Source organism: Mesoplodon bidens (assembly GCF_964165515.1).
Source record: "Mesoplodon bidens genome assembly, chromosome: 4".
NCBI classification, from domain to species: Eukaryota; Metazoa; Chordata; class Mammalia; order Artiodactyla; family Ziphiidae; genus Mesoplodon; species Mesoplodon bidens.
This window is the reverse complement of record NC_138160.1, coordinates 167952944-167971290: the sequence shown is the minus strand read 5'-3', so window position 1 is coordinate 167971290 and position 18347 is coordinate 167952944. Positions and strand designations below refer to the sequence as shown.

The following is an 18347-nucleotide window of genomic DNA, read 5'->3' as shown; positions in this document are numbered from 1 at the left end:
CAAATCTTTCAGATTTTAATTTTTTCAAAGCCCAGGTAGCCACTAACCAGGAAGAGACCATGAGAACAGAGACATCAAAGTACAGTCCACCAGAACTGATAACCAATTCCTTGTTCACCAATCCTCAGGCCCTTTTAATGTAGACCCTTCCCATTTGTGACAATAGGGAAAGAAAGAGGGAAGGAGTGAGTCCAGGAAGGCTTCAAGCTAACTATTTTTCCAGTTACCAGGCAAAGGTTCACAATCAGAGATTAAGTTCACGGACAGCAAGTAAAAAGACTAATGTTGCTTCACACACGTATCTGTGAACTCAGATTCATAAGCACTACAATTATTTCTGTCTACTTATTCCTCTTGAGTCAACCACACCTTTTATTTTAAGCCGATGAAGAACTACCAACTTTTCTATTTCTAATTTGTTCAAAAATCAAATTCAGGAAATTGGTAGGAGACCAAGAATGTACGTAGCCCAACTCCACCCCTTGAAAATTATACAAAAAAGCAAAACAAGGCAAGGAACAAGTGATTTCCAAAGCTCACACGGAGAAACTTCTGGAAATTTAATAAACCACACCACAGAAAATCCACCACCTCTCCAACTGCAGTGAAAACTCAGGCCTTTTTGTGTGTGTGTGTGTGGAATCAGACACTGTATTTTTAGAGAGAGCAGAAGCACTCTACTAAACCGAACGGAACGAAAACTCCCAGTACATTCTGGAATGATATTCTGGCCAATCCACCCGCCAGCAGAGGCCTTACCGGGCCTGGGTTGGTGTGCGCAGCGTTCAGCTCCCCCTCCTCTTCATTGAAGACACTTGGGGAAATCCTCCAATGAGAGACAACTAGAGGCAGGGGGCGTGGCCTCAAGGGGCGGAGAATTCGACTCCGGGCTAGTTGAAAAGCGTGTGCTGATTGGCCGGACTTCTTCCCTCTACGGACCAGCCCTCTTTGGACAGCAGGAGCCATCCATCATAAGACTTACACCAATCAGCGGCGAAAATGCCTCCCATGTGCCCCTCCCACCGCAGCGAGAAAACCCCGCCCTCCAATATATTACTCAGGAGGCCAGGCGCGGCCCCTTCGGCTCCGAGCAGACCCCGAGGAGGGCAGTGTCGTCTCGGCGGCGCTGCAGAGACCTCCACCCAAGACGGCTCCCCCTCCCCGGGCCTCTCCCGTCTTGCCCGCGAGCCCTCTCGCCTCGTAGGCCTCTCGGTTCTAATATCTTGGGGTGAGGTGAGAGCAGGCCCGGGGAGGGTGATTACCGCTGAGGAGCTGCAGTCGCGATCAAGGTGAGCTTGGATTTCGGGGTTGACCTCGGAGTGCGGGTAGGGAGCAGGGTTGGGGGGCGCGGGGTGAGGGGTAGGTCTCGAGCCCTTTTCCTCGGTTAACTCTCCCCGACCAACAAGTTCAGGCTAGTACGAGCATGGAGGGGCGGGGCCAGATGCGACCTCCTCAGATGTCTTAGTGTCTTATGGGCCCGGTCCCAGCCCAGGGGCCAAAGAGTTGGACCCTTGAAGTTTGCGGTTCTCCATCTGCCCACCTTTCCGTCGCGCAACCCTAAGGATTCTTTCTGCTTCCCTGTCTTTCGGTTGTTGCGAGGAGGGACCGTCCGTGTGTCCAGGGCTTAGCCCGTGCCCGGAGCAGGCATATAGTAGATGTTCAGTATTGTCTTAAATTAATGAAACTCCCAGATTCCTCTTGCAGGCTGGATTAACCTCCCGCCCTGACTGCGTGCGCCCATAACTCCCTTTAAGCTTCCTTTCCTAACATCAATAAAAGTTAACAGTTACTGAGCAGTGAGTGCCAAGCACTATGCTAAACTCTTTAGTTGAATCATCTTGGTTAATCTTCACAGCCATTCAAAGAGGCAGATATTGCCTCATTTTACAGACTAGAAGTAAGCTCATTAATTTTGCCCAGTGTTTATTAGGCACCTACTGTATGTGCTAAGTACCTGTGTACCTAGATGATCCCATTCATTCCACACAAGTGTCTGTGAAATAGGTAATAATCTTATACCCACTTTACAGATTAGGAATTGAGGACTAAGAAAAATTTACTAACTTGAACAGTTCACATTGTTAATAAATGGCAGGATACATGCTACCATCTAATTTCAAAGTTTGGGCATGAAGATTTGCATTTTTTTTCTTTAAAAAGGCATGGCTACTGCCCTCTAGGAACTCAACAATTTAGGATGTGACCAACTGGTTGCGGAGGGGGAGAATAACAGATGGCATTTTTCAGTGACTTAGATTCACTAATAGCATTGAGGGAGGGGAGACTTGTGTTATAATGCACCTGGCACAACACAAGGCAGGAAGGGCTGTTCTTTCACTCCTTTCTGGGCTTTGTTCTATATATAGATGATAGAGGTACTGACAACAACTGACTCTCAGAAACTGCTACACCAGCTGAATGCCCTGTTGGAACAGGAGTTGAGATGTCAGCCAAAGGTCTGCGGCTTGAGACTAATTGAATCTGCACACGATAATGGCCTTAGAATGACTGCAAGACTGAGGGACTTTGAAGTAAAAGATCTCCTTAGTCTAACTCAGTTCTTTGGCTTTGACACGGAGACATTTTCTCTAGCTGTGAATTTACTGGACAGATTCCTGTCTAAAATGAAGGTACGTCTAAAGCTACATTACCCTGAATATTTCGTGGTTTTGTTCAATGTGTTTTGGAGGTGGTATTGCTAGCTTTGGGCTGGTATTCATAACTTGACCTTTTTCGTTTTCAGCAAGGAGCCAAAACATTATGGCAATTCTGTGTACTACAGCACTGATGAAACCCTTCCTTTTAATTAAGAGTGATGCATCATTTATTCAACTTACCTTCTGACATTGAAAAATAGTCTAATATCAAATCATTCATTGCAGAGTCTCCCAGTAGGAGAGTTGGCTGTTGTTTTTACAAGTCTTTTTTGATAGGTTGGGTGTTTTCATTTATTTGCTGCTGTTTCTAAATTTTAAGACATGTGTTAGAGGCAGAATGCTAGATTGTGGGTTAAGAATTAGACTATATTTCTTTTTTTTTTTCCTTTTTGTTGATGTTGTCAACCATCTGGTCATAGAGTACATTTCTTGATCTCTATTCATATAGAATAAAGTTCTAATTGTTTTAGCCTTAAATTTACCCAAGTCGTGCTTATGCTTGTCATTTCCAGCCTAAGTTTGCATATAATAGAGAGAGAGTATCTTCTGAAGGAGCATTTATATATAGTTGTTTCCCTGTATTGGATAAGCAGGACATCTGTGTAGCTTTCAGAGCTTAATTGTTAAAAATACATCTGACTTCTCTGTGTGCCAGTGGTCATTGGTAGATAATGAAGTAACGTGACAGTTAAAATGCAGCTCATCTTTTAGTCCTCAGTACCTAACAGAATGCATCATATGGGAGGAACACAATGTGTACTGAATGGTTCAAGAAACTTTTTCAATAGCCTAATTAAACAACTCTTCAGACACCATGTGCAGGCACTAACTTTGACTATAAATGTTACATAGATGGATGACGTACATATATCCCTTAAGTGTATTATAATCTTAGTGGCAGTAATGTTTGCACTGATAACTATTATATAGCACAAGGAATAATAAGAAAAATGATTACATTATACCTCAAAAGAGGCATAAATGTATTGCTGAAGGGGTTCTAAGAAGAGGAGAGCACAAATACTGGTAAAGGCTTCATAAAGTTTCCATTGAGTGGAACTTAAAGTGGACAGAATTTTGACTGTGACAAATTTCGTAGACATTCAGAAAATGATGAATAAATTTAAAATATTGGTAGTGAATAGAGCTTTACAGGCAGAGTAAACAGTATGTGCTATAGTATTTTAAAACATTTTACATGTGTTACTACAAAGAAAACAGCCTGGAAAAACACAGCATTCTGGAAAGAAATTTTGTGCGTAAGCTGTAAGGTATTTCAGTCCTCATATAAGCCTTTGACCTAGTAGCTTATTGCTTATCATTCTGCACTGATTTAAACAAACCAAAAGAAGTAAGAATTGTTATGTGCTGAAGCCACACATTACACTGAAACTTAGTCTGTTTACTCAAAAATTGGTTCCAAGTGGGTACATATGGTTAAGAGGCTACAGTTGAGGTATCAGTGGATCTTGTTAAGTCCTTCACAGCTGAGAAATATACCTCAAAGACACATTTTCGAAGTGATAGGTTGAGTTCTAGATTATCCTTTATGTTTTTTTAACTGAAATAAGGTAAAGACATGGACTTACTGTCTTTTTAGGTACAGCCCAAGCACCTTGGGTGTGTTGGACTGAGCTGCTTCTATTTGGCTGTAAAATCAGTAGAAGAGGAAAGGAATGTCCCATTGGCAACTGACTTGATCCGAATAAGCCAGTATAGGTTCACGGTTTCAGACTTGATGAGAATGGAAAAGATTGTGTTGGAGAAGGTGTGTTGGAAAGTCAAAGCTACTACTGCCTTTCAGTTTCTACAACTCTATTATTCACTCCTTCAAGAGAACTTGCCATATGAAAGGTATGTGATCTTTGTTTTTAACAAAGCAGATTTGGAAATGAGAATGATGTTGTCCGGATGTTACATAAAATCAATATCCTGGGAGAATTCCAATCAAAATAAGTAAAATGACAGCTAAGCTCCTTGAGTTTCACTTCACTCTCCAGAAGAAGTGAGAAGACTTTCAGTCAAAAGTAGCTTCTTGAAGTCTGTGAATTCTTAAGATGGACATTTCAACTTTTTTTTTTAATTATGTTTTCCATTTATAGACTAGTTAACTTATAGAACCTAGTAGGGAAGCATCTAACACAGATGTATGGAGGAAAAAGGAACTTCAGATTCAAAAATAGATTTATTAAAATGAAAAGAAAGCTTGGGAGTTGTAGCATGATACTTCTTTTTTGGCCCAAATCAGTTAAAATTCATATATGGTATCCTTAAGAAGTTAATGTTTCTGAAGGAAGGGAAATTCTTTACTTCAAATAATTCACTTTCTATAAGTGTGCATAAACTTCACTTTAAAATTGACTTATTTTTCTAAAAATTTCTTTTGACTTGATGTAAAATTATCTATATAAAATTAATTTCATTTTCTTTTTAAAGGAGGAATAGCCTTAATTTTGAAAGACTAGAAGCTCAACTTAAGGCATGCTACTGCAGGATCATATTTTCTAAAGCAAAGGTAAATATTTTATAAAGATTAAACCTATTTATATACCTACTTTTATATTCAATATTTACTTTAAAATTTATCTCTTTTAGCCATCTGTGTTGGCATTGTCTATCGTTGCCTTGGAGATCCAGGCACAGAGGTGTATGGAGTTAACAGAAGGAGTAGAATGTCTTCAGAAACATTCCAAGGTATGTCCAGGTCATAGCCTAAATCCTGTTGACAGCTGTAAAAGAAACTAAACCACTTGTTCCTAAAGTAAAATGAGATGTCCTGTGTTTATTTGAAACTTAGGTAGCTTATCCTCAAATTTTTTTGACGAGGAAACACACGTTAATAAGATTGCAACTATTACTATAATTAAATACTGTAGGAATTTTATTTTAAGGAATATATTTTTTTAATTTATGCACAGATCAATGGCAGAGATTTGACTTTCTGGCAAGAGCTCGTATCCAAGTGTTTAACTGAATATTCATCAAACAAGTGTTCCAAACCAAATGTTCAGAAGTTGAAATGGATTGTTTCTGGGCGTACTGCACGGCAACTGAAGCATAGTTACTACAGGATAACCCACCTTCCAACAATTCCTGAAATGGTTCCTTAATTGGTAAATTTGGTTCATAGTTTTTCTCCATGTAGAGAGACTTTTCTGATGCTATAATTTTCTTCTGCAATTCAAGAATTTAAATCTGCATTATTTTCAAAAAAAAATGGAGTTGGACTAGCAGAGGGGAAAATGACTTCACTGATCTAGTCAGCTAGTATTTGAGGGCATTTACTACACTCAAGGTACAACACCCTAAGAGTAAGGAATTTTCTTAACCTTTGATATATATGTTAGCCATTTCATTAAATTTTCAGCTTAAAAAGCAGCATCCTTAAGAACCTGAACTTTAAAAGTAGCACTAAAACTATTTTTTTTCAATTTCACATCATTTTGCTATATGTAGACTTAGGCTTTGGCTCATTTAAAGTTACACAAGCCTGAGTAAGGGAGCAGGACCAAAAGTTTGAACCATACATTGAACTAATTTGAGACTGTTAGCTTATTAGCAAAATCAGTATGAACTTGGGTATTGTACTTAAAAAGTAAGTTGTGACAGGTGGTCTCTACATTGAGTGTCTAGAAACTGCCGGGATGTCTCAACTGTATAGTTTTATCATAATACATCTCAACTATATGTGTATCATTGCTCTAGTAGTTGAGCACTGGAGAGTATTTACATGCATAAGAAGATGTAAAGCCTCCTCACAAATATATGATACACATTCTTGCCATCTAAGTTTAGTTCATGTTGGTGATTTCTTCCTACTCAAAACTAAATATTAACATAGAACACATCTATGTAAGACGTGATTATGAATCTTAGATATTTTAACAGGTAGTAAGTAATATTTGTGTTTGGCAGACTTCTGATAACTTGATTTTTTTTGTTTATTAAATAGGATTCTTACAGCAACAAAAAACTCTTCTGAAGCCTTTCTCCACAATCCTGAGCTGTGGATTCCATAATGTTATAACAGATTTAAGCTGTGAAGCCTCAAAACATCACAAGTAGATTAACATTGGTGTTCTCAGATTTGGGAAAACTGCCTAATTAACATTACCCTATGGTGGAATTACTCACATTTGAATTCACCTGTGAAGCATACAAATCAAAGCTAACAGCATAAATGTGAAATGCTAATGACAAGCCTGGGAAGGTAAACTGTGAATCTTCATTTCTAACATTGATCCAACTTTCTGTATTGGGTCAATATATTGTATTTAGGTGGTGTTAAAAATGGTAACCTACTTAATTTAAATTTAAATTTAAATATGAGGTTTACATCAAAACCACCACTTCACAAATGCACTTTTAAGGCATAATAAGGGTCAGTATTCTACGCAGTGAAAATGGTTTCTTGGCACCCATAATGCAAGTAATATATAATCCAGAGATGTGGACTTTATTGCTACATGGGAATCACATTTAAATTTGAGGGCATTTTATATAAAGCAAAACTACAGACCTATTAATTTCAGCATATTAAGTTATCTTTAATATTTTTCTAGAAAACAGGTGATGTTTATATCCATGATTTAAAAAGTTTTATACAAAATTTACTGCCTCAGTCTAGTCCCATCAAGAAAATTAGAAAATTAGTTTTTATTGTAGTAGTAACTCAAATTAACGCCACTCTGAAAACTTTCTGATTTAACACTCCAGAAGTTTTTACTAAGCACTGTTTTCATGAAACTGTCATTGCTTCTAATTTAGAATTTTACTTAAAGGGAGAGAATATACTTTCATTAATTGCCCCTACTGTGCCAAAAGAAAGTACTAAGAAAGGTAAGTAGGTAACTTCATAATTATAAGGTTGCTGAGGTAGTGTTCAGGATTTCATGAACCTAAGGAGATCTACTGTGTTAAAGTGTTATAAACAGTTAGTATAATGTGTAGCCTGAATCCATCCAGGATGGCTCTACCCAAATTTGACATCATGTTATGGGGAGATATGCATTGGAAAATAAACCAAAGAACCACAGTGTATCTTATACTTTTGTAAACCATGTTTTATGGATAACTTTCCAGTTTTCCCAAAAGACTGATAAATTTCAATATTTTGAATACATCAGTGTTAATTTTGAGTTGGCAGAGGTCACCTAACCAACTACTGTTATGTTTTGGTACTAAGGGATATACCTTTCAATAAAGTTACTGAAATGCATTCCTTTGCTGGGTGGTTATCTATTTGTTTCTCTTCTAATTTAATTAACTATTTTGGCACTGTGATAATAGAACCACAATAAAAAGCTGTCTTCACTCACTGTATTTAAATTTAGCACAAAAGTAAGATGCATGGTAGGAGAAACAAAATATCTTATATAAGATTTTGGCTATTACCTAATTGACACTTTCCTTTCTAATGGTTTTTTAAAGATAGACACAGGATGATGACAATTAAATATGCTTAATATGCATTCAAAAGTCGGTGTTTATACACTGTTGGTCGCTTTTATTATTTAGATTCATCACTACTATGGCTATCCATAATACAAATTCACCCTCAGATTCAGCCCACCTGAAGTTCTATGCAACCCTATTATCTAATTAAACAGTATTCCAGCAGGTGGTTGTTAATCTGCTTAGATCACTTGTTAATTATTATTATTGGAACTGAAACAATATATGACTTTGAACTGTTGACGTTTAAACTAACAAAATATAAAGTAGACACTGTACAGAATTACTGGTGAAAGAAAAACTTTTATAAAAGAAGGTTCCTGGGCTTCCCTGGTGGCGCAGTGGTTGAGAGTCCGCCTGCCGATGCAAGGGACACGGGTTCGTGCCCCGGTCCGGGAGGATCCCACATGCCGCGGAGCGGCTGGGCCCATGAGCCATGGCCGCTGAGCCTGCTTGTCCAGAGCCTGTGCTCCGCAACGGGAGAGGCCACAACAATGAGAGGCCCGAGTACCACAAAAAAAACCCAAAAAACAAAAAACCCACAATGTGATATAATTCCATATTCACTAGGATAGCTAGGATCAAAAAGTCACATAACACATGTTAGCAAAGATGTGGAGAAACTGGAACTCTCATATACTGCTGGTGGGAATGTAAAATGGTGTAGCCACTTTGCAAAACAATCTAGCAGTTCCTCCAATGATTAAACAGTTTCCATAAAACTTGAAATTCCACTCCTAGGTAAGAAATGAAAATACAGATGCACACAAAAGTTTGTACTTGAATGTTTATAGCAGAATTATTCACAGTAGCCAAAAGGTGGAAACTTCCCAGATGTCCATCAACTGGCAAATGGATAAATATGTGGTAGTTATAAATGGAGTTTTATTTAGCCAGCCAGAAAGAATGAAGCACTGACACATAGTAGAACATGGATGAACTTCTAAAACATTATGCTAAGTCAAAGAAACCAGAAACAAAAGACCACACTATGATTCCAGGTACATGAAATATCCAGAACAGAGAAATCTACTCAATGGAAAGTAAATTATTGGCTGCTTCAGGGGGTTGGGTGTGGGTGGCTGGGTGGGGTGATAGTTAAAAAGTAGGGATTTGGTGGGGTTTTTTTTCTGAGGTGATGAAAATTAAAGTTGACGATGGTGATGGTTGAACTTAATGTGACTATCCTAAAAACCACTGAATTATACACTTTAAATGAGTAAAATATATGGTATGTGAATTATCTCAAAGCTATGTTTTTAAAAAGATTATATATGATTCTATTTAAATGAAGATCTTGAAAAATAAATACTGAGGCAGAGACTAAATCAGTGGACTCCAGGGTTTGAGGCTAGGAGTAGGGTGTGACTATAAAGCATGAAGGAGTTTTTGGGCTGACTGAACCGGTCAATTTCCTGATTTTGGAGGTGTTTACACATATCTTTACATAAGTTAAAATTCACAAAACTACAAACAAAAAAAGTTGATTTTAGGGCTTCCCTGGTGGCGCAGTGGTTGAGAGTCCGCCTGCCGATGCAGGGGATGCGGGTTCGTGCCCTGGTCCGGGAAGATCCCACATGCCGCGGAGCGGCTGGGCCCGTGAGCCGTGGCCGCTGAGCCTGCGCGTCCGGAGCCTGTGCTCCACAACGGGAGAGGCCACAACAGTGAGAGGCCCGCGTACCGCAAAAAAAAAAAAAAAGTTGATTTTACTGTATGTTTATTCAAAACATTAAAAAATTTTAATGTCACATAGATAAGCCAATTAAAAGAAAAAAGCCTCTTCTCCAACAACTCATTCCTAAAGTTATTGGGTAAAATGAACATCATAGGTATCTTGCCAAAGGGTGTGGTTGGGCCACAGTGGCCCAGAGTGTGGCATTAGGATCCAAGTAGGTGAGGCGGGTTATCTCTGCTTGGCATAGGGTTTTGGAGCCTGAGCAGAGTGAGAAAGGTATTCGCATGGGAAGATGACCTAGAATAGTGAACCAAATATATTAAGGATAATAGGGATCAGGTATCTCACTGTCGAAAGGAGCTTTATACAAAGGGAGAGAGCAAAAATGAACCCCATGGGATCAGAAATGAAAGTAGGTGTGAACTCATGGTTTTCAATATATACATAAATATATAGATGTAAATATATGCATAATAAACACACACCAACAGCAACTACTCACTAACACATAGAACCTGGCTTCTAAACACCATTCTTCACTAGAGAACCAGGGCTCCTGGGAAAAATGGCTGATTCCTGTGCTAGGGTAGGGAAAGCTATAATAAGTCTGGTATATCTTATGCCAGAGAATAAGAAATTGCTTAAATAATGATGGGGACATGTCAAAAGGGCATAGAAGCCACCTACAATGACCTTCCACTGGCCAAATCCAGAAAAGATTTTGAGGATCAAAGTAATGGGAATAATAGATTTTAACCCAATGAATAAAGTGGAAATCATGAGTATATATAGATAAATTTAAAGTTTGATGAGAAACAAGGTGGTACTTTGAAACTACATCACACAAAATACTTAACCATAAACATGAAAAGAATAGCTTTATAGTGGAGAAGACTGACAGACACCACTTAATCAGTGATCTAAGTACAGTCGTCCCTCAGTATCCACAGGGTATTGGTTCCAGCATCCCCCTCGGACACCAAAATCCAGATGCTCAATAATATGACATAGTATTTTCATATAACCTACCCACATCCATCCCACAATACTTTAAATCATCTCTAGATTACTTAGAATACCTAATACAATGTAAATGCCATGTAACTAGTTGCCTGTTGCAAGGCAAATTCAAGTTTTGCTCTTTTGGAAGTTTCTGGATTTTTTTTTTTTTTTACTATTTTCTATCCTTGGTTGGTTGAATCTGAGAATTTGAAACCCACACATATGGCAGGCCAACAGTAAACACTATCAGAAAAAGGACAAATTGAAATTAATAACTTAGGATACAGAAAGAACACAGCATCACTCCTGCAACAGTCCTGTCAAAGATTCATAACCTGATTCTAATCATGAATAAATATCAAACAAAATTCACAATGACAGAGGTGTACAAAACTAGCCTGTAATCTTCAAAATAGCCAAGGCTGTCAAAGTCAAGGTTAAAATGAAGACTTGTTCCAGTTTGAAGCAGACTGAAGACCGTGATATTAAAGGCAAGGCATGGGGAATTCCCTAGCGGTCCAGTGGTTAGGACCTAGCACATTTTCACTGACGGCGGCCCAAGTTCAATCCCTGGTCAGGGAACTAAGATCCCACAAGCCATGTGGCACGGCAAAAAAAATAAAATAAAGGCAAGGCATGATTCTGACTGGACCCTTTTGCTAGAAAGAACGTTACTGGGACAATAAGTAAACTTGAATGGAATGAAGGTCCAAGGATTAGGTGGTCATAATGTGTCAATGCTACTTTCCTGATTTTAATGATTGTGTTGTAGCTATGTAGCAGCATGTCCTTCGAAGGAAATACACACTAAGGTACTCAGAGGTGACGGGGAATCAAGTTATCAACTTACACACACACCTGAAGAGTCAGGAAGAAAACAATTCTGGGTACCTGTAACTTTTCAATACATTTAAGACTTTAAAATATTTAAAATTAGAAAGGACATAAAAAGGATGAATTAAAACTTCAAGATAATTCTTACCTATATGTCTGGATCACTGGAGATCAAAATGATGCCACTGACTTATAACCATTGACTATAATTTGTTTTTGTCACTAACAAAGGATTCACCCAATAACCATATTCACTTCACCAATTCTCTTTTGCACTCATCTATTCTTATTGATAGGTTTTTCATTATTTTTCAATTTCTTGATTTAAAGGCATCTCTCAAGAAATAATATACTAATTCAGAAATTTTCAGTAACTCTTAAAATTAACTTAGAATATATCTGTGGATTGTTTTTTCCTTTCTGAAAATTTTTTCCAGTAATACAATTTCCTTGTATGAACTGGTACACTTAGACAAAGGGGTACACAATTCCTATTTAGAAAAGTTTATTGAAAATTATTCCTGCATCACACTTATTGAAAGAAAAACTTAATTTTCCCTGATGGCACCCTGTCATTTCACATGGTCTATACCCTACAGACTTTTGTATTAAAAATACAGGTTAAATATGAAATTAGTAAAATGCAGCATATAAAACTTCATGCTGAGCAAAAACAAGTCCAAAAAAAAGTTACCGTATATCAACAGAATAGTTCGTACAGTATTTAAGATGTTTGCTATGTAACTCATATTTGAATGCAATTTTTAGAACCATATTTAAATATATTTTGCAATCTGTTAACTGCAGATATTCACATTTTTCTTCCACCACATAATCTGTTCCTTTCATTAAGTTGGCAACATCTGCTAGGATCCACAAAATGCAGCAAGATGGCAGTTATTTCTCAAGATTTGAGAAATCTGGTCCACCTTTAGTGTAGTTTCCTGAGATTTCTGCTCCACTGAAGTCAAAACCAGGATTCTGAAAAACATGGAAAAAAAACATTATAAAACTTATAAGGAAAAATATAAGTAACCCAAAAGGAAAATGGTAAAAAGATATAAACCAGCAATTGACAAAAAAGGAAATCTAAATGGACAATAAACATGTGAAAAGATATCAAACCTCACTGTAATCACCAAAGTGGAACCTAAAACTATGAGGTACTTTTTAAACTTTCATATTTACAAATATTTAGAAGATCAATATGCATATTACAATACTGACAAGTGTATAGGCAAACATATACTTTACCATCAGTGTATAAACAGATTTTTAATAACTAGCATTTTTTGAGAGCTTATTACATGCCAGGCAGGGTTCTAAGAGCTATATATATTTTAAAATACTCAGTCCTCACAACAATCTTATGGAGTAAGTAAGTACTACCTCTGGCGTCAGTATTTTTAGAGGCATTTCATTTATTCAACAAACATCTATTGAGTTCCTACTGTTTAGAAGACACCATGAGAGGCATGTGGAATTTAAGAATGAAAAAAATAGACAAAGATCCATATTCTGGTGGAGATTACATTCTAACAGGAGGAGACAAAAAATAAACCCTAAATTACCTAGAGCAGGGGTCAGCAAGCTTTTCTGTAAAGAGCCAGGTAGTAAACACTTTAGGCTTTGAAGGTCATGTAGTCTCTGTCATAACTACTTAATTCTGCTGTGGCTATATGAAAGACAATACACAAATAAATAAGCATAGCTGTGTTCCAGTAAAACTTTCCTTCAAAAACAGGCAGTGGGCTGGATTTGACCAGTGGCCATAGTTTGCCAACCCCATGATCCAGTGTGTTAGAAGTTCCTAAGTGCTATAGTATAGGAAAAAAAAAAAAAGAAGAAAAGTAGGGCAAGTAAGGAAAATGAGGAGATTAGAGTATTTAAATAGAATGATCAAAGTATGCTTCATTGAGAAATGACTTGAAAACAGTAAAGAAATTAGCTAAGCTTTGGGAGAAGACCATTGCAGTCAAAAGGCCAGGCATGTTTAATGAACAGCAAAAAGGCCAGCATGGCTAGAGCAGAATGAATGAGGGGGGCAGCAGTAGGAGAGGAGGGTCAGAGACACCATGGAGGACCAGATCAAGGACCAGGGCCTTGTAAAAGACTTTGTCTTCTACTTGAGTGAAAGAGTTCTGAGAAGTGATATAATCTGACATGCATTTTAAAAGGACTGCTCTAACTGCTATTTTCAGAAGACGGTAGCTTGGCAAGGGTAGAGGTAAAGAGAACAATTAAAAGGTCATTAGAGTAACCCAGGCAAGACGTTAGAGGTGGTCCAGGTGAGAGTGGTAGTAGAGTTGGTGGTGATGAGTGGTCAAATCCTAATATATCTAGAAGGCCATGCCAGTAAGGTTTCCTGACAATTGGATAGGGTGTGAGACAGAGAGGAATGGAGGATGATTCCCCAGATTTTTTTGATCTGAACAACCAGTTTCCATCACGTGAGATGAGAAGGCCATAGGTAGGACAAATGTGGGAGGGAAATTAGGGAGTTCACATTGGACATATTGAGTTTGACATGTCTATTAGACAAAAAAGTGAAGATGTTAAATAGGCAGCTGGATATGCAAGTCCAACATTCAGGAGAAAAGTCCAGGCCAGAGACATACATTTGGGAATCACCATCATATAGATGGAAATTATCCATCAAAACTTTAACAGTGGTTTGATCCAGTAATAATTCTCCCATATATCTATCTTAAAGGAGAATTTGAATATTTTCAGAGATGAAAGTACAAACTGTTTGAAATAGACACAAACAGAAAAATCTAAATCTCATCAAAGAGGAAACAGCTAAATAATAACGATACACTCAAACTAGGGAACACTCTAAAGCAGTTAAAAGTAATGAATTTTATCTGTATGTACTAGTAGGGAAAGAGACCAAAGACATTTTTTTTTTTTTTTTTTGGCTGCACTGGGTCTTAGTTGCAGCACTCGGCATCTTTGTTGCGGCATGTTTAGTTGCGGCACGCAGGCTCTTAGTTGTAGCATGAGGACGTCTTAGTTGAGGCATGCAAATCCATATATAGAAAGGCCAGTCATTTTTCTAACCATTTAACTTAAAAAATTTCTTTGAAGAATTTTAGCAATTTTTTAAAACCACATTTGAGTTTTAATTTCAAATAATAATTATTCTATGAGTTTAAGATGTTTAACTATACATATTCATACATTCATCTGACTTACTTCTTTCTGGAATCTCTCTAATGTAAGTTTTCTCTGCATTTGGTCTTGCACCCAAGGATCAGCTGCATATCCAGATTCTAGAAGAGAAGTCCAACAATTTGCCGCATCTCTCTTTGTCTTTGTAAGAACAATACGGACCATTTTTCTATCCTCTAAACAAACAAACAAAAATCACAAAGAAATCAGAGTTAATCATTAATTTGTATTTTCAAAAATCATTAGGGAATCTTGACATACAATTGTTTTCAATACATTACTATATCTTCCAAAGCTGCAAATCTACAGCCGGGAGAAACATACTAATTTCCAAGACAAAATTAATTTTTAAAAAGATTCTAAGAAATATAATAGATTACCCTTACCCAGAGTCCACGTTCCCTCATCAGCTATTGTAGAATCAAAGAGTTTGCCCTGAAAAATAAACATATGAGTACTAAAAATAAAGAAATTCCATTAATTTTCATAAAGTTTTCATGATTTAAGACTTACCTTACTTCCCATCTAATCCACATATAATTACTTAATTTGTTTAGAGTAGGGAGATCAAATTTTATACCATTTCAACACACTGATAGGTGCTCAACCCTAAGTTCCCTCCTAGCAAGTGAAACAGAACCTAGTTTACACTACAGAATATATACTACGACAAAGAACACAGGGCTCTCTACAGAAAGATCAGGGCTCCTTAATTTTTAGAAGATGAAGAAATACTACTGATCACTGATTGGCCAAATGTGAAGTTAATATCTGAAATGCTTTAACTTTACCAACTATAATAAACTACAAGAAGAGCTCTCCTGTGGATATTAAGAAGAAATGATGTCTTTTAAAATAAACTTTTAAAAAACTAAAAACAGAACTACCATACAACCCAGCAGTCCCACTACTGGGCATATACCCGGAGAAAACTGTAATTCAAAAAGAGTCATGTACCACAGTGTTCACTGCAACTCTATTTACAATAGCCAGGACATGGAAGCAACCTAAGTGCCCATCGACGAATGGATAAAGAAGATGTGGCACATATATACAATAGAATATTACTCAGCCATAAAAAGAAACAAAATTGAGTTACTTGTAGTGAAATGGATGGATCTAGAGTCTGTCACACAGAGTGAAGTAAGGCAGAAAGAGAAAAACAAATACTGTATGCTAACACATATATATGGAATCTTAAAAAAAATGGTTCTGAGGAACCTAGGGGCAGGACAGGAATAAAGACACAGACATAGAGAATGGACTTGAGGACACGGGGAGGGGGAAGGGTAAGCTGGGACGAAGTGAGAGAGTGACATGGACATATATACACTACCAAATGTAAAATAGATAGCTAGTGGGAAGCAGCCGCACAGCACAGGGAGATCAGCGCAGTGCTTTGTGACCACCTAGAGAGGTGGGATAAGGAAGGTGGGACGGAGCCACAAGAGGGAGGAGATATGGGGATATACGTATATGTGTAGTTGATTCACCTTGTTATAAAGCAGAAGCTAACACACCATTGTAAAGCAATTATACTCCAATAAAGATGTTAAGAAAAATAAAATAAATAAATAAATAAAACTGGTTCAATCTCTTTGTAGGGCAATTTAGCATTAAAAAAATTTTAAAGCACATACTGTACATCTGAGGTCAGATGACTTGTCACTGATTTTTCAGAAACTCGTTTTAAGAAAGAAGCAAAATATAAGTTTAAAAGAGAATGCATCTGCTAAAATCCATTTTGATTTGTTGTAGGAAATGAAATTAAAACGTCACATTAAAAAAAGAAAACACATTCTTTTCATGTCAATACCAGTGGAAAAAATCCTACTTGTCTAAAATCCCAGAGTTAGAGTTATTGCTAAATTCCCTAAGCTACTGCAAATTAACTAAATTTACTAAAGTAAATTTGAAGTGTAATATTAAATCACCGTTCAGTAAACCGCACAAAATTGCACAGCTATTCAGAAAGGTCATCAAGATCCAAGCTGACATAAATCAACGTCTTTCACATGGATCTTCCTTTTCTCTGAGGCACTCAAAACGCTTTCATATAAAATAATAATAACTAACACGTAGTGTGAGCTTATTACATACCAGTCACTACTTACTCCAAGCTCTTCGCTCACCATGCTATGCTCAAAACAATCCTGAGAAAGGTACTATAATTACCCCACTTTGTGGATGAAGGCTTAAACAATGAATAATCTCTTGCCCAAGGTTACAAAACTGGAAAAATGACAAAGCCAGGTATCTTACCAAGTAGTATCCCTTGACCATTACACAACACTGCCATCAAATACCTTGGGCATCTAATCTGAGAAAGAAATCTAACCTCAACTTAACTGAATTTAACTATACATTTTAACAAGGAAAAAATGGGTACCAGATCCAAAGGGTACTGATGAGAATAAAAGGGATATTTATTTTCTTCACAACTTCTTGACACTGCTTAACCACTCCACAAACGAGCAGAATTTTTCTAATTTCAGATGAGAAAATAAATCACCTGACATCACCTTCGAATCCTCATCCTGACATCTTTATCCTTTATTTTCATCTTTATTTTCCTATAACTGCCTAAATATTTATTAGTTTAATTATGACTCCCTACAAGAGCATAACCTCTCTTGAGTGCGGGAACATTATCTGGCTCGTTCACCGCTGTCCTACTAGCACCGAGATCAGTGCCTAGGAGAAAGTATAGGTACCATAAGTATTTGTTCCTTCAACGATCTAGTTAAGCAGTTCTCGGCTGAAGACCCGCAGAGGAACAAAAGAAACAGCTTCATTTGGCTTAGAAACAAAGCCAGGAAAAGTGGCGTACTCAAATTCCCACCTCAACTCAGGACTGGCCCTGAGGGTGGGGCCTCCGCAGACCAGTCTTTCCAAGGAAACTATCAACTCTAGCACTCAGAGATTTGAGGGGGCCGGGAAGAAACTGAGCACAAGCCCCAGCCTGCCGCTACCTTGAGTATCTCGCGGCCCCCCACGGCCAGCGCCACATGCCGGCTCTGCAGGCCGCACTGAATATCCTGGGCGCGAGTGCCTGGCGGCACCTGAACTTCAATGAACACCTCCTCCAAGGTCTGGTACCACTGGCCCCACGGTGTTGCGCACGGAACCACCCCACTGCGCTCCTCAAACGGGGCTGACATACTCCAGTCGCCTCCCGACCCCGGTGGCACCGAGCGAACTGAGCGCACTCACGTAATCTCCGCGTTCGAGCCACGCCCCGGCTTCTCCGCTCGGGTCACTGCACATGCGCAGGAATGTAACCTGAAGTCTCCGCTCGTGTTCGTTTTTCCCTTTCAGGGGCCATTTAGGACGCTGGCAGGACCCAGGTTTAACGAACTGAAATCCGGAAAAGTTTACATCCAAGGAACGATGGGGGAGAGCTGGAACCAGTAAAGTCAGAATTCATTACATTGCCACCAATATGACGTCAAAAGCGACTGAAAATTCTTTGATGTGGACTGCGCTTGCGCAAATGCTGCTGGTGCGTCATTAAAATTGAGTAACGCCAGTAGGGGTTGGGCCCGTGGGGA

At 38.1% G+C, this 18347-nt stretch overlaps 2 protein-coding genes across 3 annotated transcripts; one reads left to right on the top strand and one right to left on the bottom strand.

Annotated features, from left to right (window-relative positions):
* The first annotated feature begins 1052 nt into the window (after positions 1-1052).
* CCNG1 (cyclin G1) lies at positions 1053-7875 on the top strand. Its single transcript, XM_081232577.1, has 7 exons — positions 1053-1289; positions 2367-2630; positions 4258-4511; positions 5094-5172; positions 5253-5351; positions 5576-5770; positions 6610-7875. Exons 2-6 carry the CDS (start codon positions 2367-2369, stop codon positions 5765-5767), a joined length of 888 nt encoding a protein of 295 aa, XP_081088703.1. The 5' UTR covers positions 1053-1289; the 3' UTR covers positions 5768-5770; positions 6610-7875.
* A 1930-nt stretch (positions 7876-9805) lies between these two features.
* On the bottom strand, positions 9806-18282 carry NUDCD2 (NudC domain containing 2). Of its 2 annotated transcripts, none has more exons than XM_081230776.1 (4): positions 18010-18282; positions 15183-15231; positions 14821-14972; positions 9806-12603 (listed from the first exon to the last, which is right to left on the bottom strand). In XM_081230776.1, exons 1-4 carry the CDS (start codon positions 18061-18063, stop codon positions 12520-12522), a joined length of 339 nt encoding a protein of 112 aa, XP_081086902.1. In that variant the 5' UTR covers positions 18064-18282; the 3' UTR covers positions 9806-12519. The 2 variants fall into 2 exon arrangements, with proteins under 2 accessions (XP_081086902.1, XP_081086901.1); XM_081230775.1 differs by lacking the exon at positions 18010-18282 and adding an exon at positions 17769-18003 and having other exon boundaries at positions 9807-12603.
* Between the last annotated feature and the right edge of the window lie 65 nt (positions 18283-18347).